We start from the raw sequence: 24331 nt of genomic DNA, 5'->3' as shown, positions 1-24331 counted from the left end.
GCAGAAAAATCCTCTGGATCTTGTCTGTCTCCTGCCTGTTTACCCTAGTAAAATGCTGTTACCCATCCAGTGGCCAAAGAAAATCAGTCTGCTGGAACTTTGTTGGGCAACTTTATCAAGCAGCAATATTCGAAAATTATACCTGAACAACATGTTCAAATTAAAAAAATTAGGAGAGTTTTTTATTTTGTAGGCTACCTGTGGATGCTCTTTTGTTTCATTTCTCTGTTCTATCTAACTCCTACTAAAATAGTGGTAAAAAGCCAAAATTATTATTTTTAATACTATCTCTTTTTAATCTAGGACCGCTTGGATTTACATGGGTAAAACATTACTGCACTTACGATAAAGGAACAAAAACATTTACAATGAGTATAGCTGAAACAAAATCTGGTGGAAAAGTGGTGAGTTGCACATACATGGATGCATATGTGAACTGTATATCTCATCTTTTATATTAAGCATTCAGAAACTGTAAAAAAAATGTGGTGAACAAAGCATAAGGCTGTTTTTATACATGAAACAGTGCATGTCTTGCGTAGCATAGATGAATATTTAAAGAAAAATATTTCTTTTAAAACATATAACAACCACATATTTAATACCTTCTCTAATGCGGCGGTTCCAAATTCATAGGAAATCAATCACATTTGCACAGAGTCATAGAATGGATGAGGTTTGCAAGGGAACTCTGTAGATCTTCTAGTTTAATCTCAACACAGGATCAACTAGAGCAGGTTAGCAAGGCCTGTATCCAGTCAGGTTTTAGATATCACCAAGGGTGGAGACCCCACAACTTCTGGGCAATCTGTTTCAGTGTTTGACCACCATAAAAAAGCTTTTTTTTTAAGTTCAGATGGAATTACCTGTATTTCAGTTTATGCCCACTGCCTCTTGCCATTTCACCGGGCACCACTGAGAAGACTCTGACTCATCTTCTTTACTGCTTTGCATCAAGTATCTATAGATAAATCACTGATATGATCCCCCTTCTCCAGACTGAACAGTCCCAGCTCTCTCAACCTCTCCTTATATGACAGATACGTCGAGTCCTTAATCACCTTGGTAGCCTTTAGCTGGACTTGCTGTAGTACATCACTGTCTTGTACTGGGGAGCCCAATACTGGACACAGCATTCCAGATGTGTCTCACCACGGCTGAACAGAGAGGGTGAGGATCATGTCCCTTGACCTGCTGGCAATGCCTTGCCTGATGGCAGCCCAGCAGGCTTGTTGGCCGCCTTTGCTGCAAGAGCACGTTGCTGGCCCATGGTCAACTTGTTGCCCACCAGGACCTGCAGGTCCTTTTCTGCCAAGCTGCTTTCCACCCTGTCAGGCCCATCTTCTTCTGGTGTCTGGGGTTATTCCTATTCGTCCTAAACAGTGATGGCCTCAGTATGATTCCTTGGGCGTACCACTAGTGACCGGCTGCAGCTGGACTTCCACTGTAAGCTCAGCAGTTCAGCCAGTTTTCAGTCCACCTCACTGTCTGTTCATCTATCCTGTACTTCACCAGTTTGTCTATGAGGATGTAGTGTTGAAAGCCTGGCTAAAGTTGAGATAAACAATATTCTTTGTTCTTCCATCATCCACTGAGCCATCCATCACATTGTAGAGGGCTATCAAGTTGATCCTGCATGATTTCCCCTTCATTAAATCCATGCTGCCTACTTCCAGTCACCTTTCTATCCTTAATATGTTTGGAAATGCTTTCCAGGATTATTCAGTTCATCACCTTCCCAGGGACCAAGGTGATGCGAACTGGCTGGTAGTTCCCCACATGACAAGGTGAAATGGCTTCATTTTGCACCAGGGGAGGTTTAGATTGGATATTGGGAAAAATTTCTTCACCAAAAGGGTTGTCAAGCATTGGAACAGGCTGCCCTGGGAAGTGGTGGAGTCACCGTCCCTGGAGGGATTTAAAAGACATGTAGACATGGCACTTAGGAACATGGTTTAGTGGTGGACTTGGCAGTGTTACGTTTGCTGTTGGACTCAATCCTAAAGGTCTTTCTCAACCTGAATGATTCTATGATTCTATATCTTCTTCCTTTCTCTTGAAGGCAGGAGTGACATTTGCTTTCTCTCATTCCTTAGAAACTCCCCTGTGATTGCATCAGCCTTTCCAACATCATAGAGTTTGGCCTCACGATGGTGGCCAGAACTAGGAGTTAGTCAGCTTTATTCTTTAGAAATCTTTTTATCTGCATGTGAGACTTGACAATTATATGATAGTCATTCTAACATGTAACATATAAGCATGTTACATATGCAGATGTTTGTAAACCTTTGAATTTAGGGAGTTTTCTGAAATATAATGATTAAATAACACATATGTGACAGAAAGCTATTAACTGTAATTTTACTTTATATACAGAGAAATTATTGTATATGTTCCTAAATAATTTTAATCCCTATCTTAAGACATGTTCTTTGGACTGTTCATACAGTTAAATTTAAGATGTTGAGCCAAGGTATATCAGCGTATTGCCTGTGCTAATTTTGTTTTGTTTTGTGTTATAGAATGGCCTTGTCACAAGCTCACCAGAAATATTCAAGCTAAAATCTTGCATCAGGAGAAAGACAGATTCAATTGACAAACGTTTCTGTTTCGATATTGAAGTATTTGAGAGGTTTGAATTTTTTTCATTATGTTAACAAATTGGAAATAATTAAAAATAGAAGCACTTGCAACCAATGTATTTCTTAATATGCTTGTATCCAGACAAACTAGGCTTTCAAGAAATAGTACTTACTTGTTCACACCTATTTTTTGAACATATGTGTTGTCTTAACTACATTATGTTTGCATACAGATAGAAGATGGATTCTTACAGAACCTGAAGCACAACTGACTACCCTCTTTTAGGAACAGATCATAAATATTTTTTAAATTACTTATTAATAAGCACATTATGTACCAATCTCTATTTCTTTCAGAAAAGTATGATAGCATGTCATTTTTCTTTTTTGAAAATTACTTCTACAATTATTTTTTTTTACTTATTCATGGATATTATAATTATATAAGATAGATGAAAACAGAAAAACTGCATTTCAAGTGTACATACACAGTATTTTGTAAAAGTTTTTTATTTAAGCTTCAGAATAAAAAGAAATATTGAATTAATTTTTCCCTTAAAATATGATAAATAGACTGACTTTTGTAGTCGTTCTTTTAATAAATATTTTATGACTGTTACTGTCATTTTAAATTCCATTCAAAACTTTATAATTTAAATTACAATTTTGAGGGTACTTTGGTACTTTCTAATATAATACATTATTTTTGTCTAATAGATTTCTGAGTGAGTTCAAGTTTAAGAAATAGAAATTTGATATGAACAAATGTTGACACTAATTGGTCTCTTGAAAGCTCCTAAGCTTGAATTGACAGGTTGAGTTTGAAATTGGTGTTGTTTCTAAGTAGAATTGCATTTATTAGACACATCCGTGGCAGTACCGTTGTAACATATTCACAAGTGAGTGTTGTCCCTTTTCTCTCCCTTAGTCTACTCGAATGTCCATAGTTCAACAAAATTGCACAGAACAATTAGTTCCATCTGCAGTTCTTCAAGATCTCATCAAAGAGAGACTTATAGGCACTTTCTACATAGCATTTATTCCTTTGGGGCATTTTGATTGATTACAAATGTGCATGGCCTATAAGATAAAGGCATTCTGGAAACTTGGACAGAAGATTGAAAGGGGAGTGAAATACACAGTTGCTTGGTCATTGTTGTAATGATCTAACTTTCACAGGGTGATAAAAAGTTCACTTTTCCAATTGATTTGGTATTCAGCAGGGAAGTAGTGAATTTTCATACAAGTTAGCAGAGGAGATAAATAGACAATGAAATACCTAGAAATATTTGGTGGCAGTTCATATACAAGGGTAACATTAATCTCTTCTGAATGACGTGTTGGCAAAACTTGGGTTTCTCCTAAGAAGGAGAAAATGCAGTGGCTGTTACTGATGTCTGTAACGACTAAGAATGTGAGTTCATATAAATATAAACACAGTACTGGAATACTGAGGATTCAAAAAGACTGTGATAATGATTACATTTGAACTAAATTTAAATTCAAAACTTAATAATGTTTACTTGCAGTATAATGTTGGACATCACCTACAAAATACAGAAAAACTTTAAAAGTAATTGACACTAGTAAAAGATAAGTTTCCTTAGTAACGTGAGGGTGTGGGGTATGACTTTTCATCATGAAAGACCTCTTTTTAAAAATGTGCAGCTACACCAGTCTTCAAAATTTTGTTGTGAGATTTTATGGGTAACTTCTGTCTCCAAACACCTTATCCCACAGAGCTAATTCTCTCCTTGCATTATTATATGCAACATTGTATGAAAAGTTATATAAAATATTATTTTATTAAAACATCAGAAAACCATGCAGACTGATGAGCACATCTCATTTCATGGAAGAACCATGTTAACTGAAAGAAACCCTTGCGAACAACTAATGGGGAACACACTGTGAGCCCTTCCAATTGACATAATTAATTTAAAATTTACTTAGGTGTTTTTCACACCTCCATTCAGCCCAGACTTCTTGTAAAAACTATTCTAGAGGTTACACCATCTTATTTGTACTGGAGCTATATAAAAAGGTAACATCAAAAAGTGTGTTTCACCTTGAATGTAATTTTAATGTCTGAGAAATTACCAACTATTTCAGTAACTAGAGATGAAGTTAGTTCAAAAAGTATTGGAGTTGATTTGGGTTGGGGGTTTTGTTTGTTTGTTTGTTTGTTTGGGGGTTTTTTTAGGAAACTAATATACAGGGATTATAGTCTTAGATATTTCAGTGTTAAAACATGCTATACAATGACTGCAAACTTGGCCAACAGATTAAATCAGAAACTCAGAGCTAAAAGCATGTATCTCTAAGCCTGAAGTAAAATGGCACTCAGAAATTTCTGTTCTTTCTGTACATGCTGACCAAGGAACTATAAGTATAAATGGAATATCAAGCAGTAGTCACAATAGAAAGAAGAAAAAACCAATCAGTTTCTGTTTCTAAAATGCTTTTGAGAGGAAAATTCCTAAATAAGAATCTGTGGGTAGGTAGCAAGATGGAATATTAAAATGGAAATAAACTTAGATTTTAAGAAAATAGAAAAACAATTATACATCTTAACCTGGATTAACTGTATCTTTTTACTTTTGTGGTAATAGATAGCAAACAAAATATTCTGCTTGGCATCTTTATGTATAAAGGCAGGGCTTACTCCTCCTTGAATGGTTTGGTGTATGTGCATGAACACACATTTTGATATTTTATATTGTCCAGATGCTTTCTTGAATGCTTTTTAAATACAAGGTGACAGCGTAGGTCTTCTGGAGATGTGGGCAAGGGTGGTGGTTGTTTGATTATTTATTTCTATGGTGGAAGATAAATACCTAGTAAAGAATGTAGTGTCCTTTATTTGTGAACCTACCATAGAAAAATCAGTTTTGGACAGTCTGCTGAAAGTTTTGAGCAGTTACATGTTACACTGGTGTAGCAGAAGGACTTTTTAAATGGACTGTCATGGGCATTCTGTGTTGGCAAATCAGCGAATTAATTGCAAAGCATTTCTTAAAGAACTCATTTGCCCATGATCACAAATAGAGACTAATTCTTTGTATTTACACATCTGTTCATATAATTATTCCAGGAACAAATATAGAAATTGGTTCCCTTATCCCTTCACTGGTTCCCATGACTCTTTTTCTAAGCAATGTCAAAGCTTCATCAACAGAGAGGATATGCCACTTTTTAAACTTCTTTCATAGTGGTTAAAGCACAGCCAGTAGAAAGAACTGATTTTTTTGAGTCCTCTCAAATAAAAAAAATCCTGCACCATGACAGTACTCAGCTCAATTGGCTTTATATCTTCGGACTTGAGATACTATCTCAAAGCACTCTTTTTAGGCAACCGTTTTAGGGCACATTTCTTTTGACTGACTTTAGATGTCTATTTTGGGATATGACTTTCAGATTAAAAGTACCTACTTCATTTGCTATTAAAAGAATGTAGATAACTAGCTCAGGCATGGACATATTTAGTCAAATTGAGCTGATCTATCTTGCCCTTAAGTTTTCCACCCTAAGCATCTCCCCACTGAAAAATGGATTGTATGGGATCCCATTTGCAGGTGTATAACTCATCTTGCAATATGGACGTGCCTAATACCTATTGGAGGCTTAGAGCACTTAGGACTTGGCATCTAAAATTACATGTTGCCATACCAAACTTTTAAAAAACAAACCTGTTTTTAAATCTAGCTCGAAGTTACTGTGTTATGACAGAAGCTTTCAATTTTCATTAACTTCTCTCTGTCTTTTATGTATTCACTTTGTGTCAATATACAATTGGATTCTGACTTTGGATACTGTTTGAGAAAAAGAAATTAGTAACTTCAGTGTATGTGTATGTTTTTGACAGACCTGGAATCATCACACTGCAAGCTTTTTCAGAATCCAACCGAAAACTTTGGCTTGAAGCTATGGATGGCAAGGAACCAGTAAGGATATTTTTTCATTTTCTTTTCTTTTTACAGTTTTATGGCACACATATTAAAGAAAGAACCTAGTATGCATTTCAGATACTCAGTTACAGTACAGGCAAATACATCTCTGTTCTTTGTGAGACACTATCACAAGTACACAGTTGAAGTTAGGTACAAAGTAGAAAAGCAGAACTATTAGTGAATTTAAGCCTTTATTTATATATTATTATTTTATGTTAAGTTATTTGATGTTTAAGTAATATGATAGTGTATTGTCTAATAGGATTCATGGTTCGGATAACATTTGTGAAGTGGTAGTTTCTGCACTGGTAAAGACTAACCATCTTTTGAGCAGTGTCATGGAGTAAACAATTAGCACCACCTTGAAAGGCACTGCAGAGAGCATAAAAATGTGTTGAAAGCTACTAAGAGACAGGCTTGTCTGAGATTTCTTCCCACTATTAACCTGCTCTTAAAATAGTCACTGAATGAAGTGACAGACCTGTATCCAAGCGGAAAAAAATGGTTTTATGAGATAAATGAGTGTTTTTACAAGCTTCTTGTTTGACTGAAACAGTACAGAAATTAGAACAGTAGTTGTATTGAAATTTAACCCATTTGGAGTCTGCAAATCTGACTTCTAACAAATTTTAGTTGTCTATCCTACCATAGGGCTGTTAACTTGGGTGAGTGCTGTGGGGGTAAACGTCAAGCTGAAAGGCAAGGTTGGCTTTCACCTAGCAGCAAGCTAATACACAGCATGTTGCAACTACCAACAAACCTGGCAATAAAGAATTTAAAGCACAAACATTGACCTGTGTTGGTTTTTTTTACAGATCTACACACTGCCAGCCATTATTAGCAAGAAGGAAGAAAGTAAGCTCTTCATTTATGTAGTTATCAAATATTGCTAGATTTCTGTAGTGTCCTGGTTTCTAGATGTGTGTGTGAGGGAGAAATTAATTATTTTACATTGTCTTTCTATTGCTATGAAATAACTGTTGGATAACATGATCGGGCCACACAAAAGCACATCCTAAGCTATGTAAACTGTGAGAAAGCCTTCAACTTTTGTATTACTATCAAACACAAATAGGAAGAAAATTTGATTGGCTCCAAAGCTACATTATATTTAACAAATCTGTAAAAATTTCAGTAGTCTGTAAACCTAAATGTAGATACATGACAGTGTGTTGAGATAATATCCCTATATAGAATCACAGAATCATTTAGGTTGGAAAAGACCCTTAAGATCATCGAGTCCAACCATTAGCCTAATACTGCCAAGTCCACCACTAAACCATGTCCCTAAGTGCCACATCTACACGTCTTTTAAATCCCTCCAGGGATGGTGACTCAACCACTTCTCTGGGCAGCCCGTTCCAATGCTTCATAACCCCTTCAGTGAAGAATTTTCTCCTAATATCCAACCTAAACCGCCCCGGTGCAATTTGAGGCCATCTCCTCTTGTCCTATTGCTTGATACTTGGGAGAAGAGACCAACCCCCACCTCACTACAACCCCCTTTCAGGTAGTTGTAGAGAGCGATAAGGTCTCCCCTCAGCCTCCTTTTCTCCAGGCTAAACAATCCCAGTTCCCTCAGCTGCTCCTCATAAGACTTGCTCTCCAGAGTAAATATCAGTCATAATCTTGTGGATAAATGTGTATCAGTCCTTTTTGACTAACGTGAATGTAGCTAAACACAGAGATTTTGTGTATTGATAAGTTAGGAAACAATTACCTTTTTTGTCTTCTTTTTATAGTGTTCTTAAATGAAGCAGGTTTCAACTTTGTCAGGAAATGTATTCATGCTGTAGAAACAAGAGGTGTGTATTAAATCACAAATTATGTATTAGATTATTATGAGTATTTTTTCTTGAATATTACTTTGATTAATTCTACATGTTTTACAGCTGTGCTTTGGAGTGTGTCCATCATTTGGTTTGTACTTTTCACATTTTATCTGTCTGCTTTACACTTAAAACTGTTACCACAAGTTCCAACAACAGTTCTTAATGTATCATTTAAGTTGTTTTTTTAAACATTTTCTGCAATTTCATGTTGTTTAGACAGCTTAATACACAGTTGCACACTTTTTTAGTCTTTAATTTGTGGGGACCGAATTATGCTTTATCGTGGTAAAACTGGGGGGAGTCTCAGCTCCCAGCTTTGGTTTCTGGTGTGAAACCTGAAGACCGAAAAGTGGCATGAATACTCTCTGCTGGAACAACTTTTTTGCAGAGCATAACTCCTGTAATTTTATTCACTCATTTTGCACATGGTTTATCAATTTTTTAAATGTTTAGAAACTCATTTTTGGTAGTGGGAGTGTACAAAAAGAAAATAATAATCGCTCTACTGATGAGGTAATATCTTGCAACTCACAGCAAATTTTTAATTATCCACTTCTAAATGAAGGAGTATGGCTGTATCACCTTCCATAGAAAGAGGTAACCTTTTCTTGTCCATGCACTGAACTGTCAGCATGCAACTCTTCTAATCCAAAAGCTGTGTGGTCTCTGTGCAACATTGGGCTCAACATGAATTCAGTTTCTTAGGTAACAATGCTATGTAGCTTTTGAATCACCGCTGACTCAGAGCTTGCATTTTTTTTCGGGGCGGGGTGGGGGGGAGTTTCAAAACAAAACACCTAGGTTACCTTAAGTGAGATCAGACTTTGGAAAGTTGTTTTCAAAGGAAAAGTGGACAATTTTTAAATGGTAAGACCTGAAGTGGGGAGAAGGGAAGACTTTTAAGTCCTGCTGATTTTAAAAGGCAGTTAAAAACAATAAAATTATCATCACTGGCATACTGAAATACTGTGTTGTGAATGTCTCACTTTAAACATTATTTGTAATTAGTATCTGTGCTATTAAAAAAACCCCAACAATTGAATCTTATGGGTAAATTGGGACTTGACTGTCTCTATTTTGCATGGGGATCCATGCATAACATATAAATTCTCAACTGCAGTGTTTCAACAGTATGCAGTACATGATTTTATTTTGGGTACAATAATTTCTCCTATAAATGTCAATCAAATCTTAATTGGAAGGGAAGATGTTCTCAGCAAATACAGATGCATAGTAATTCTACTGAAGTCTAGGTAAGATAAACTTGTTAACATGTAATGTGTTTTATGACTGCTTTGGGGTCTTATTTTTCACCTTTCCCAGCCATCTCCTCATTGGTTGCTAATATGGGTCACTTCTATGCAAAAGGGTTCTCTTAATGTAAAATTATGATTAGTGTATAGTATGGTATGGATTCAGTGGAATGCAGTTGTTAACATCCCAGAAGAGAATTCAGTAGGGTAAAGCAGTACTCAGGAATGTAATTGTACAATTTTCCATAAACACATTTAGGTGTTTTGAAAACATACACAAAGGATGCATAAGCATATATTGAAATAACCATATTTTCATTATTTTCATTGTGTTTGTTTTCCGAATGTAGGTATTACAATCCTGGGGCTGTACAGAATAGGTGGTGTAAACTCCAAGGTGCAAAAGCTGATGAATACCATATTTTGTAAGTATCTGAAGTGAACCTTTGTCAGTGTGCAGTGTGTGCGCTGTGCTCCCTTTTGGCTTAACTGCTGTGCTCAGAAGATTTTGTCATAATATTTCCAGTTTTGTATGTGCACTTACTGCCGCTAAATTGAGTTTGCAGTCTTAAAATGAGTGATCTATCTAACTAGTTTCTTCTGTGCATTAGTATTCAATTTCTGCATGTAATCATTGATATGAGCAAATTACGGATAAAATGCATGTCTTCTTTTAGCTTTAAAGTTCTATTTATTGGTATCTGTTTGGCATATTTCAGAAGTGGTCCAAAGGTTAGTTCTGTAACACAACATAACTCAGTTTAAGAGAGAGTTGTTCTAGTCTTTCACTATTCTTGCTAATTTGGCTCTCTGATGCCTGTGTTTGAATGTCTAAGCCAAATACATTAGTAATTCTCTGTTGACTTGGGCTTACTTTCCACTTTAATACAGTGCATATAGTTAATGTTTACAGGTACTAAATATGAGTGCTAAATTCATTTTTCTTAATACTTTGGCAGAGATTAAAAGATTCAGATTGATCAGATTGGTAGTTAATCTGGCTAATAAGTAATCACAAACTAAATGACTAATCTATTAGCTTCTCTTTTGCTGCTTTTCTAGTTAGTGTGTTAGTCAAACTGTTAACACAATCATAATTCAAATTTCTACCAGCCCCTAAATCTCCTCCTGATATGGACATTGATATGGAACTTTGGGACAATAAAACAATAACAAGCGGACTAAAAAACTACCTCAGGTAAGTATGATGCTACACAAATCTCAGTGTTCATTTTCTGGCCCATTAATCTTTTGCTTATTAATATCATATTATATTTCATGTATCCATTAGCATGGTAAAAATTGAGTATATTATTATCTTGCCTAATATCCCTGTGATTATGTGTAACAATAAATCTAAAATTTGTCACACACTTTCTGCCTTATTAAAATAGTCATGCCTTATATAGCCCTAAATTTGGCAGAATTTAATTAATTGCATGTTCTTGCTTAAAATTTTTTACCTTAACCACATAACATGTTGTACTCAGTCTTTCTTTTCTGAATCCCTTAACCTGTGTACCATGAGGTTTCATGGCATCATTGTTGGAGCAGAATAAAAATCTCAGCAAAACCATAGGTTTTTATCCTATGCTGTTGGTGTCTTCACAAATACAATATCCCTCCCACACTATCATTTTCTCTTAAAAGTTTTGTTAATAAGAGACAAAATTTTCAAGAACTATGGCACTTCTGAGGTAACTCTTTTTTGGGTCTCAATATATAACATTCAAAAGAAATGTAATAAAAAGCATCAAATCCAGATGGTGGGTGTTCTATGACTTCTAAAAATCTAGATTTCCTAAACTGGTCACCTCACAAAGGGCAGCATCAGAAATCCCTATTCACTTTGGAAAATAGGCCTAGGATTTATAGTGGAATGCTCATGTACGCTTTATTGAAAAGACAGGCTTTGGTTGAAGAAATTCATAATACAGCTTCAGAAGCACAAATCATTGTAAATACTGTGTTTGTGAAATTAGAACATGAGCTAGCAGTAGCTCTGTGTTTGTGTCTGTAAGGCAATTCACAGTCTGCCTTTCAGAGGATGACTCTTCTAGCATCTCCCAGATCAGAATTTCAGTCTCAAATTTCATCATGTTTTTGCCTTTCTTGGGCAACAGATTGCTTTTGCAGTCCACTGTACCACGTTCTGCATCTGTATTTATTCCTGTTCTACAGTATGGAAGCCAGAAAACAGCAAGTCTCTGTGCTGTAGTCAGTGACGGTGGTATTTCCCTTACTAACTTAAATGGTGACACCAGATTCAACTTAAAGAGATTTTCAGACTGTGTACGTGACTGAGTTGTATACGACTTGTAATCAGAATCACTCATCACTGAATTGGGTTTCCTAGGACATACCAATGTACATTGTGCAGATGTTGAGGGCTATCATAATCACACCCATAAAACTTAAAAAGACTTTGAGTAACGCTTTTCTTTAAATTTCCTTTTAATATATTTTTTTTACAACCAGGTGTCTTTCAGAACCACTGATGACTTTCAAGCTGCACAAAGATTTCATTGTTGCCGTTAGTAAGTAAAGTAATAAATACACTTTCATGAAAGTAATATTGTTTCTAGCGCTTAATCTCCCCCGTTACTATCCTTACTTTTCTCCTTGGTCTATTATTCAGTGATCCAGCCATGGATCCAAGTTCTTCCATGTCACTGTACGTGACAGCACAGTGCCACATGAAAGCCCTCAAAACAGAGAAGTTACACTAGATGAAGCTGTTCATCGGTTTGTTCTGATCTTTTTAGATATTCTGTGTGACTGCCTTCTGCATGAAATTCTGAACCTTGATTTATATGTTTGTTTGTTTTATATGGGCTGATAATTCATTTGTAGCATTCATCCCTCTCATCCAGGGAACTTTATTTTCCCAGCTTGCCTTGAGAAATTGGAGGCGGTGATAATTATGTCCTTTTCACAAATGGAGTAATTAGATACAAAGATAGTAAGATTGTTTTTCTAATGACCTCAGTCTATAACTTGAAGTTATTTCCCCATTTCCTCTTGCCTTGATAAGAATAAAAGACACTCAAGAATTTTAGATATTTTTAATATCAAGGAGTAAAATCTTGGATTTCACTGAAGTGACACATCAGGTCAACATTGCCACTAATTTTTTTTGTTCCTGTAACAGTGGTTTTGGCAAGTTACTTGAAATACAGATTTCAGAATGTCGTAATAAATAAAACCAAATTGCCCTCATCATTTTAAAGGCTAGTTGTGTTTGGCTTCTTTTAATGCATGTGTTATTTATGCTTGTATTAGTGTACATACATTGGTGCCCTTTATAGTCACATCTTGGCACGTTCTAATTTATCAACAATATTTGTTTTCTGTTTAATAGAGTCAGATGATCAGAACTACAGAGTTGAGGCAGTGCATGCACTTGTGCATAAGTTACCAGAGAAGAACAGAGAGATGCTGGACATCCTTATCAAGCACTTGGTCAAGTAATTCTTTTTGATTTTTCTCTCTGGTATTATTGTAAGATGTGGTTATTTCTGCTTTAAATTTGTCAGTGTTGCTTAATCCATTCTCTGTGTTGAAACTATGCCACTTGAAATTACTTTTAATTCTAAAATGCTGTTCTAAATGTAGCTGACGAGCACTCACTGTAGAAACAAAATAAAAAATAACACCATAAAGAGTCACCAAGATGACCAACTATGTTCATAAAATAAATCCACTCAATGTTTTTGTTCACGTTCCTACTTACTACAGAAATTGCCATAATTAAATTTAAGAAACGTCTAAAACTATGCTAAGGTTGGTAGCAAACACTGGTTTGAATCTGACTCGAGGTCCCACGCTGTTTCAGAAATGAAGAGTACACAAATGTGATAATACTTGTCCTTCATCTTTGATCTTATTTTTCTCTCTACTAACTCTGAAGTGTAATATCATTTGAAAACACTAATTTGAAGTAGTATTATTTGTGGGTTTGATATCTATATAAATGTCCAAACCCACTTTTGAATCTGCCTTGTTTCATCAGCTTCTCTAAGTATTAATTAAATGTCAGATGGAAAAGATTTTGCATTTCTTTGAACTGATGACCTTTTGTCTTCACTGAATTAAACTTAGCATGTGCTGTGAGACAAAAAAGACAAGTTTTTATTCTCTTATGTCTTTCTGTATCACTATCTATGATTACATACCATTATTACATTATAATTGATCCTGTTTCTGCATCAAATGTTATTCATGTAAATTTTAGTAAATCTTTGGTCAGTTTTCACTGGTATTTGCTGAATACTTTTTAATATGTATTATTCTTTCTGATTTAGCATTCTGTATACTTTTTAGTACTTTTATCAATGATCTGGGAATGTGAATACTGAAACAGCAGTTGTTCAGATAAGGCCCACATGACTGAGAAATGTAGAAGACGTAAGAGAGGAGTCCATATTGTTTTCATTCTGTTCATTACATCCCAGCTATTTTGCCTTGTTGATCATAGCTTGAGCCACAGCCTGCAGTAAGCTGTCTACAGTGGAGCATAATGCAGTTTTGCTTCCTCTTACAGATGTGAGAACTTTGAAAATTTCTTTGATAGGAAATTATTTAGCCCTAATAAATTATTTTTAGCCTTTTATGTCATTAGCCCCTTAAGAACTAACATGATAGCAAGCTGCTGTGAATGTTTCCATTGCAAAAACTGATTAGGCAGACCTTGCATCTTGTTATACGTGGGTTAACCCAGAGAACAAGATGAAAGCAAGTTTCTTAAGTTTCCTTACTCGCAGAGTTGTTTGATTAGCTAGAAAAACATAATATCTACTGTTTTCTAACCCTCTAAAAAGTTAAAGCATTTAATGAGGGATTAATGATTCTGTGAAAGCTGCTAGTCTGGAAGCCCCCAAATTAGAAATATATATGCATAGGAACTGACTTATTTGTAGGCAGAATTAGTTATAGGCAAGCATTTCTTCCTTGACCTCTTTTCCTGGCCTCTTTATTCTCAGTGTGACCTCAAATGCATTTCCAAAGAAAAGCATGCCTGCAGTATTCCCTTCTTTAACTGTTCTCTTTAACTTTTGCCTATCTCATCTTTGATGTGATTCTCATTTCTGATAAATGTAATCTTACAATTTTATACTGAAAACTTTCAGTTCTTTTCTTTCCAACATTCAGTTCACCCCTTCTAATTTCTCATATAATTTGCCAGCTGTTGTTTATGCTAGCAGTTCTAATGAGACTGAATTCAAAATTAGTCTCTTGCGTATATTAGTTATCTTCCTTCCTCATCTTTTTCCTACCACTCTGTGAAGACTTTTCAAGGAAAAAATGGCAGATACAGTGCCTAATTTTATGAAAATGGGAAAATATGAAAAAAAGAAAAAAGCAACTTCCTGTTTCTTCATTCTTTTGTTTGAAATCCAATTTCAAAATGTACATCCTTTCCCTATATTTTTTTTAGCTGTTCAGTTCCTTTATGTATGCTTTTCTGTCTAGGTGAAAATACTATACCTTTAACTATGAGTTATAAAATAAGGATAATATTATTTTTTCTTGGGTTAAGTCTTAAGGTCTTTACATGTCTGCCTACCGTGACTTTTGTGTCACAATGCAGAATTAAATATGAACTAGATGTTGTGGGATGTAGATCATACTAAACACAAACAAACAAATCCAGCAAATCCTGAAAAGCACCCTGCAGAGAGGTGATACTGCATGAGTATATACTCAGTCAACAGCTAGGCAAACATGGGAAGTTTGGTGTTATTTTCACATAGGTAATTCATTTTTTGTTTTTAAACCTTCCTAGTCAAATTACCTCTCTACTTTAAAGAATAAATCATTCTTTGGTTTGATTTAATAACACCATACTTTTCTAAGGTAGATAGTTGGGAGTCTGCAATCTGTCAGTATCAAAAATTTACTAGTGATATATCAAAAAAAGAAATTTTGAGGAGAAAGCAACTGCACCTTAATGAATGTCTTACAGCTACCTGAAATGCATGATTACCTTGGCCTGTATCTATTCAGTAGCTCAGCAACAGTAGGACTAGGTCAGAGGAAATTGGCTATCAAAATGATCCATTTACAGGCCTGGGTTTTTCCTCTTCTGCAAGAAATTGAGCCTTTGAAATGCTTTGTAGAAAGTCCTTTCTGGTTACAGTGTTATTAAATTCACCATTCCTTTTATTAGCAAAGCTACCAAATTTGTAACCAAGGAAACCCAAACACAGGACAAACACTACTTTCTCTCTTAAGCTATAAGACTATAGTGTTTTTGTAAGAGACTTTAACAGTTACTGTGCAGCCCAAAGCATAGTAACATTGCAAAGGGTTATTTTTTTTAGGTTTTTCTAACAAACCTAGAGCTGAATAATTCAAAATTCCATTTTCATTAGAATACTAGCGGACTTCCCAAAGACACCTTAGTCACCTAAGCCAAACATAAGATCTGTTACAGAGAAAATTAGATTAAGATAATTGGCTAAAAATATGCTTTAACAAGGTAGTCATTTTCATTATATGGCTTCCAAATAATGATCTCTGCCAGTGTGTCTGTCTGAAATAAAACTCTGGAAAGTTTTTTTGACATAACTTGGTGAAGCAACATAGGAAATGTGTAAGAAGAGAGATATTTATTTTCCTGCAGTTTATAATTATGTTCTCTCTAATACAAACCCCTTTCCCATATTTCTCCCGCTTCTCAATGTAAATGGAATGCTAAAGCATTACTGTTCAAATATGAGGAGAGTATTACTTCATTATAGAAGTAATTGTACAGTCTATCTCACCTCTATACCAAGATAATTCTACTATTCTACTCATTCTGTGTACCATTAGTGCCTACTCAACAGGGAGAATAAGAGAAAGGTAATGTGTCAGTCCAGACATGGGTTTGATCCTGATTCTGACAAAATACCCCAGTAGCCTTGGGAAAACCTGTCAGGGAAGACCTGACAGTCGTCTTGTCACTGCCTTTCTAATCTTTGTAAGGGAATAGTATTTGTGTTATTTGCTACCAAACTCTGACATCAGATAGGTAATATTGCTAATGTTTATACAACATTTTAAGAACAAATCAAGCTATCTGAGAATATTATTGGAAGGAAAACATAGCAGATGTCTCCATAAATCTGATTAATGAAGGCTATCAGAGTAAAACAGAAGATAAAGTTTGTTCCTACCTGCTAGTCTTCCAGTATTTTATAGATTTCACTGTTTCTTAATTTTTAAAGTTACAACAGTTATTTTAATTATGTAGGAAGTGACTAAAAATGCTCAGCTTGGCAATGGTAGCAGATAGCAGTGAGAAGGAAGAGGAAAACATGAACAAGTGCCTCAATAACTGATTCTATTTCGTAGTACATTCAGTAAAATTAAGCATTAAGGCAATTATAAAATCTTTACGTGGCATGATATTTCTCAGACACGAGGCAATAGGGCAGCTGTGACTGGGGAATCACTGGCAGTTATTTCAAAGGATTTATGATTATACGGGTTTTATTTGGCAAATCTTATTCGTAAGGAGAGAAAAGGGGCATTGAGGATTACTGATTGATGGTTTTCATTTTGCTATCTGATAACTTACGGGAAAAACTAGGTTTCTAAATTCTACATTAAGAAGAAAAATGACAGAAAAGGTACAGTAAGCAATAACAATATACAAAAGTAAAAGATTAATATATTTTAAAGCCAGAAGATGTCATTATGATCATCTAGTGTTATCTATACAACAGAAACAACGATTTTGCTGACCCTATTGATCCCATGTTTTCAACATATTAATAAAGAGATCCTATTGCAATTTAAGTGTTTTCAGTAACTAAGTTTCTTTCCTTTACATGAAAGCTAATGTATATGGTTGACCTCCATTATCACTTAGTATTTTCATTCACTCCAACATCAAATATTTAAGTTCCTGTAAAATCATTAGAGAGAGATAGGTGCTTATCCTAAACTTTAGATGGTCTGCATCTCTCTGTGGAGACCTTCAAAGACAGTTGCTTTTCCCTGTCAATTATGTCAGGAATTTAAATACTTCCTCTAGGAAGACATGCTTGTTATCCATTAAGTTATTTCAGGATGGGAGCCTGGATGGAAATATAGTAGTTGTACTACACTGTATTTTGACTCTAGTAAAAGTGAAAGTTTTAAAAGTGGTTTTAAAAGGGTGGCATGAACTCGGGATCTTGTTAAAGAAGTAGTCTTAACAGGTTTTTTGCCTGTTGGAATTGTAGTTTAGCACAACAATTTAATTGCATATTGTTTGTGTTCATTTAAAGGGTATCATTACACAGTCAACAAAATCTAATGACTGTATCCAACCTTGGTGTTATCTTTGGACCAACTCTGATGAGAGCCCAAGAAGAAACCGTGGCTGCTATGATGAACATTAAGTTTCAAAATATCGTCGTTGAAATTCTGATAGAGCATTATGAAAAGGTAGAAAGACATTATCTGACTGTTTTGTGATGAAGTGGAACTAAGATCTCATTTTCATTAAGTTCTTAAGAATAAGAAATCCAGCATTTGTAGGAGATCGTTGATAGAAAGAATACCTTCTTCTCACCCCATGCTATGGATCTGTATTCCTAGCAAGTCTTTTGTGGCTGTGCAAGGTACAGATCCAAGGCATAATCTCCCATGCTTTGAAGGAGTTGCTCTGAATCTTCAGTTGCTTTCTGAAGATTGCTGTGTCCTTCTTATATCTAGAAACAGAAGGAGGTCATCACTTTGCTCCCAGCTCCTCCATCTCTCTCATGCTATCTGTGTATGAAGGTTCCCTCTGGTTGAATGCATGGATTCTCCTCTGAGTGCATCAAGTCAGAGTCTTTCTGGACATTGCTGTCCTTTGAGGATACACCGGCTGCACAGTGGAGATCTAGTCCCTCCTAACATCATGAAACCCCAACTATCCTTCAGTTCCTCTTTTCACAAGCAGTATCAATGTGGATCCCCAGCAGAATCCCCCATTTCTGTGCAGTGTGTCATTTTTCATTTGTGTAGATACTAGACGAAAAGTAAAAAAGCAAATGGAAAAAATACCGTATCTTAGATGAGGTTTTATTCCTAGTTACATGTTTGAAGCCCATCATGTCTTTGTGATTTAAAATTTCTTGAATACTCTGGAACATACAAACTTCTCTAGGTACTTTGGCTTTGAAGAAAGGCATGTCTGTGACTGCCTGGTTTATTTTGGTTTTCCCAAAGAGACCAGTGACAGCAAAGGTCCGTCTCAAACTCTTTCCTGGAACATTGAATAAGAACTGTTTAAGGGCTTGAGAAGGAAAATCCATGAAATCTTGAATACTTACTTTCAGTCACTACCATTGCAGATATCAGCTTCACTGAAAAGCCTCCTCAGATTTTATTTTACTTTAAACTATTTCATTTCAGAACTCAGCAGAACAGTCAAGATCTCCTTTACTTGGTCATCTAAAGAAATTTTATTTTGGGGATCTTTTGTTGATGTATATATCACCTTCTCTGATGACTAACAAAACAAAGTGAAAAAACTTTGGGTTTCTTCCATTTCACGTTACTCAGCTAAGGGGCTGTTCCCGGTCAGTACCAGGATCCCCTGCACTGGTTGGTCAGTAAGTACTGACAGTACTGTTTGGTATCATCAGTTATATTTCACAGGGACTCCTCAGAATTGGTATGATACTGATAGCCTCCTTGGCTATAACTCCAAAACATATATATTACATGTTTCCAACACTGAATTTCCCCTTGAGAAAATTACAAGCTCATTCAATGCAAAGATCATGGCTGCACAACCAAAATCACCCTTGCTCCATTTCTCTGTCTACAGACATGTTTTTGTATTGATGTGCTACTCACTAATGCCTAATACAGTATTAATGTACTTCTAGACCATCTCATTTTTTCCACATCTGTGAATGGCATGGAGGTATCTTTTCATTGTTCACTTCATCCTCTTCTGGGAGTGCCCTATAGACAGAGGGTCCAGAAATCCTTGCAGAGACATATTTTTGCATTGCATGGTATTTAACCTGCAACACTTGGACCTAGGGAGGTTGGACACTTCTGATTCCTTTAGTAGCTTATTTCAGGCAATCTTTCTCTATAAAACCTCTTCTCCATTCCACAGAACTAATTCCACTTCCTTCCACAGAATCCCATAAAAGGTACTCAGAGTTTACAGTCTTACGCTAGGAGGAGTAAGTGAGAAAGAAGATCTGGAATTAAAACCTGCAAATCTTTTGGTTATATTTTTTGCTTTGGTCATCCTCCAAGGCAATTATCATTTTTACTAGAAGTATCCAAGAAGGTTTTTAGGGTCTTTCAAGACCTCTGCTGCATGTGTCTTGGATATTGCAGAACAAGTGATACAAAAGAAAGTCAACGAAATTACGGGACCTTCTGCATTGTTCTTGCTGGCAGGCTTGCCAAACTTATCAGCAGAGAGTTCTTTAAAAACTTTATGTGGACCTGTGTCAGATTGCAGTAGTCAGATACTCGTAAAAATTTGAGTATTTTCTGCAGAAATGAGGTGCAAAATTGACCAGTGGTAGCAGTGGTATGTAAAAAATAAAAACCAGGAGATGCTTCTAACATAAAGATGTTCCTCATCAAACTTGAATTGTTAGGTAAAATAAAGTGGCTTTCTGAAATACAAACTGGATTGTAATAAGTTACGACTATGACACATTTTTATGACACACAAAAGCTTTCACAGGAACACAGAGAAAAAATTCAATCTTTTCATAATATTTAAAAAAAAAAAAATATTAGTTCTTGGGCAGGAGGTAGTAGTAAGCACCTAATGGAAGTTTTACAATTAAGACTGTTAAGTACTTCTAATATAAAACTATTTAAACAAAAATTTTTATATAATTACTATAATTTTTAAGTACAACTAAGTAATGTTGTTCTTGGATTGTAAAATCAGTTTAGAGCAAAGCTTGTGTTCTGTGAGTTTACTCTTTTGTGATGTGTGAGACTATTAACAGGATTAATTTCAGGGATAGTGGTGAGGAAAACAAGTGGATTAATAATTGAAGTGTAAGAGTACCTCTATTGTTTATATCTTATTTTTCCTTTTTTTTTTTTTTTTTTTTCGTTTAATCATGCAGATATTTCACACCGCACCAGATCCCAATATTCCTCTTCCCCAACCTCAGTCCCGATCAGGTTCAAGAAGGACAAGAGCAATTTGTCTCTCCACGGGTTCACGTAAACCCAAAGGAAGATATACACCATGTCTAGCAGATCCTGACAGTGAGTTTGTCCTTGTTGACTGGTTATCTTCCTTTTTATATCTTGTCTTTTAACTTTCCCAAAAAATATCCAAAAGGTATTGTATTCCAATAATTATAAGCATAACAGATAGCGTTTCATCAGCTTTTTAATCTCTGTGAGCCACAGCCACATTGTTAAATGACTTCATTCCTTGCTTCTCTCAGGTGAGAAAGGATGTTTGGTTTTAGGCAAGTCTTGTATTGCATACAGTGTTCAAAAATGATTTAGAGTAGACTTTATATTCTAATCTAAATGTAGTCTGCTTTGAAACTCAGAAGTTCATTATATGAAGTTCATCTCATTTGCTTGCAAGATAATTAAAGGTTGGGAAACTAAATAGAATCTTTCATCTCCTCCTCTAATAAATGTAATTCAGTCAAGGTCAAGAGATCAAAACCATTACTTGGCTTTTTTTCACATGCATGAAACTATGGTCATTGGTTCAAAGTCAGCCACTGCCCAAGTTGCCAAAACCACTGAAACTTTGTTAGTTTTTCTGGAATACAAACAAACTCTAATATTTTGGGGAGAAACAGTATACTTATACCGCTTATTGTTTAACAGCAGGGAGTTATGGTTATAATTAATTGCTGCTTAGAATGCTTATTCATTTTCATGTAGATGTGACTATTAAAAGTTTCCCTTCATTCATTTTCATTTAGTGGGCCATCACTTTTTTTACTTACTGACTATGCCAGTATTGAAATGTTAGCAAAGATTATGTTAACAGTTCTGCTACTGCAACAGAATTCCAAAAGAACTTCTGTGTCCCTTGGTTCCTCAAGGAGATTTACGTGAAACTGGTACAGTAAATTAATCCGCAGTTAAAGGTGCATCTGTTCCTGAGGATCTGTAGTAATTCTTAAGCCTGTAATGTTAGGAAATGTATCCTCAGCGTACTCTTGCATAGGTGCTGCATTTTCCATAGGTTTATGTTACATGATTCCTGCCAGTGACAGTTTAAATACTAAATGAGAGCAATAGCTGCCTACACATCAATTGCCAGTGTGAATGGCATGGGATCCCGAGCAAGAAGTTACAGAGGAACCTTCAGTTACATTCACCAGAGGATAAACTGGGCAAGTTTCAACTGCTTTTTACTGTGTAACTGCAATGAATGAATGTCAGCTTAAAAAAGGGGCATTTCTGTGCAAGTATTTTGCAGAGCATGTGCAAGCTCATGCTTCTTCATTCAGACACAGGTCTTGTGCTGACGGCTTGATTGGAACTAGGTCTGACCCAAGAGCTCTCCACTTGTGCTTTGCTTATTAGCTCAAGTTCAGCACTTGCTTACACAAGTTCCAGTTAAGATCTCACTTGTGCCTGGAAGGCCGAGGCAGAAGCAGATGTATTCTCCTTGCCAAATATCTCTAAGTATAGCCAGAGACAGGCAAGAGAGAGCCTTGGCTTCTGGGAATAGCAATTTCTGAAGTACTAGATGGTTTTAAGTCATCATTTAAATGAAGCACGGACACTTAACTATTATTACAGGAAATTAAGGAATTCTGTATGGCGTGAGAAAATGGGATACAGGTTTCAAACAGTAGAAAATTGTAGAAAATGCATCTGACAAATCTAGGCTTCAGCCAATCTTGCAATTTTCAAGGGACTAATGGTCTGTAAAGGGGCAAGATGGGTGGCAATCTAATCTGGAATACCAGAATTCTGGCCACAAGTGGACAGAATATTTCACACTACTGTACTAGTGGCACTACTGTTGTCAGATCCACGCACTGTGCAAGGCACTGGTATTTGTGACCTTATCTGTAGTATTTGTGTGTGGTTATGGTCACTTGTTGCCAAGGGTATTGAAACATTGGGAGGCAAAAGCAGCTGTATCATGTCGATATCTTGTAAATACTGTGTGGTTGAAGAATATACATTCTCTACTTGTGAATTTTGTGAATTATAACTCCTAGCTTTTGGGGGGAAAAAAAAACAAACTAGAAACCAATGTATGACTCTAGTTAGACTGAATCCAGTCTTCAGAATAACTCAGTCCTCCCTGTATTATAGGCCAGAGCTTCCTCAGTTCCGATGAGCGTTTCTACCTTTATATCATCAGCAAATTTCTTTAGGATATTCCTACTTCTTGTTGCAAAAAGATTATTAGAAACACAATCAGTACAAAGATTTTTGTGTAGATAGGTAAATTTCTCTAATAGCAGTCTTATTACAGAAATTCATAAAATGTTCAACATTCAAGTTGTAAATAAAGGAATGAGTTGTTGCCCTTCTGTGGGATAGATATTTCATGAAAGGTATGATGACTCAGAAAATAGGATATCTATAGATAGACTTATGGACTAGTCTTGCAAAGACTGTAAAGATCCTCAGCAGCTTGGTAACCAAAATAAAAATTCTAGTGCCTGCTGGCAATGAAGTCATGTGTTTAAGAACATAAGTGTGACAAGCACCACAACATTTGCCTTATCCTGGAAATCTAGCAAGATACTCACCACAAAGACATTGCAACTTTGTAATTGTTAAATTTCCTAAGGATTATTTGTATTGCAGGCAGTTCTTTTAAAATGCAAACTTCTATGTGAAATAAGTTAGCCTGTAGCCCATTATGTTTGTCAGCTCTAAAGAAATAGCCATGAAAAGCAGGTCTTCCAGGTTAAAGATAGGAATATGTGTGAAACTCAGTAAATAAACAGGTATTTTGTCTTAAGAATCATTGCCTCTGAAAACACAGATCAATGAATTTGATGACAAGTAAGGTACAAGGGACTAAAGGTGGAATGAAAGAAATGCACATGATTAGAAAATGTGATTATTTTTTTTCTCTGTCTCCCCACACTCCTCCCTAGGTGATTCATACAGCAGTAGCCCAGACAGCACTCCCATGGGCAGCATTGAATCTCTCTCTTCTCACTCCTCTGAGCAGAACAGCACCACCAAATGCGTGCCTTCGCAGCCCAGGGAAAAATCAGGAGGGATTCCGTGGATTGCCTCTCCCCCTTCTTCTAATGGCCAGAAGAGTTCAGGCCTCTGGACTACAAGTCCAGAATCCTCATCAAAGGAGGATGCAACCAAAACAGATGTGGAGTCAGACTGCCAAAGCGTAGCTTCTGTCACTGGACCAGAGAATGCCTCTCCACCAACAGACCTGACCAAAAAGAGTTCTTACACTCTGTCTGGGCTGAAAAGGTCTTCAGCATCTTCCCTTAGATCAATCCCGTCAGCTGAAGGTAATTTCTAAAGTCTTTCAGGACATCAGTGTTTATTGTGACACCTCAGAAGACAAGAGCTGCATCTGAAAGCTAGTGATACTCATTAATCTTTTTTGTTTATTTCTTTAATTTTTGTGGTATGTTCTTTCAGTTTTCAAACTGCTTTTGACAGAATTCCATTGTTTGTTACCTGTACAGTTCACACAGCTTAAAAGAGGTCAGTGTTTCTCAGAATTTAGAGTATTCTCTATCCTGCTATGCCTCATCTAGACCACTGACTTGTAAGAAGATTGCTGG

The 24331-nt window shown here is 35.9% G+C and overlaps 1 protein-coding gene across 2 annotated transcripts in view; it reads left to right on the top strand.

Annotated features, from left to right (window-relative positions):
• ARHGAP42 (Rho GTPase activating protein 42) overlaps positions 1-24331 on the top strand; it is a 165014-nt gene that overhangs the window by 125198 nt on the left and 15485 nt on the right. For both annotated transcript variants that reach the window (XM_049823141.1, XM_049823140.1), the window contains exons 9-20: positions 304-404; positions 2523-2632; positions 6448-6526; positions 7348-7387; positions 8275-8337; positions 9968-10042; positions 10731-10815; positions 12096-12154; positions 12979-13084; positions 17876-18035; positions 20693-20837; positions 23672-24052. In XM_049823141.1, the coding sequence (XP_049679098.1) occupies positions 304-404; positions 2523-2632; positions 6448-6526; positions 7348-7387; positions 8275-8337; positions 9968-10042; positions 10731-10815; positions 12096-12154; positions 12979-13084; positions 17876-18035; positions 20693-20837; positions 23672-24052 (1404 nt within the window). The remainder of the gene's footprint in view (positions 1-303; positions 405-2522; positions 2633-6447; positions 6527-7347; positions 7388-8274; positions 8338-9967; positions 10043-10730; positions 10816-12095; positions 12155-12978; positions 13085-17875; positions 18036-20692; positions 20838-23671; positions 24053-24331) is intronic.

Source organism: Accipiter gentilis, chromosome 19 (genome assembly GCF_929443795.1).
Source record: "Accipiter gentilis chromosome 19, bAccGen1.1, whole genome shotgun sequence".
Classification (NCBI taxonomy): domain Eukaryota; kingdom Metazoa; phylum Chordata; class Aves; order Accipitriformes; family Accipitridae; genus Astur; species Astur gentilis.
This window is presented reverse-complemented; position numbering and strand designations above follow the sequence as displayed.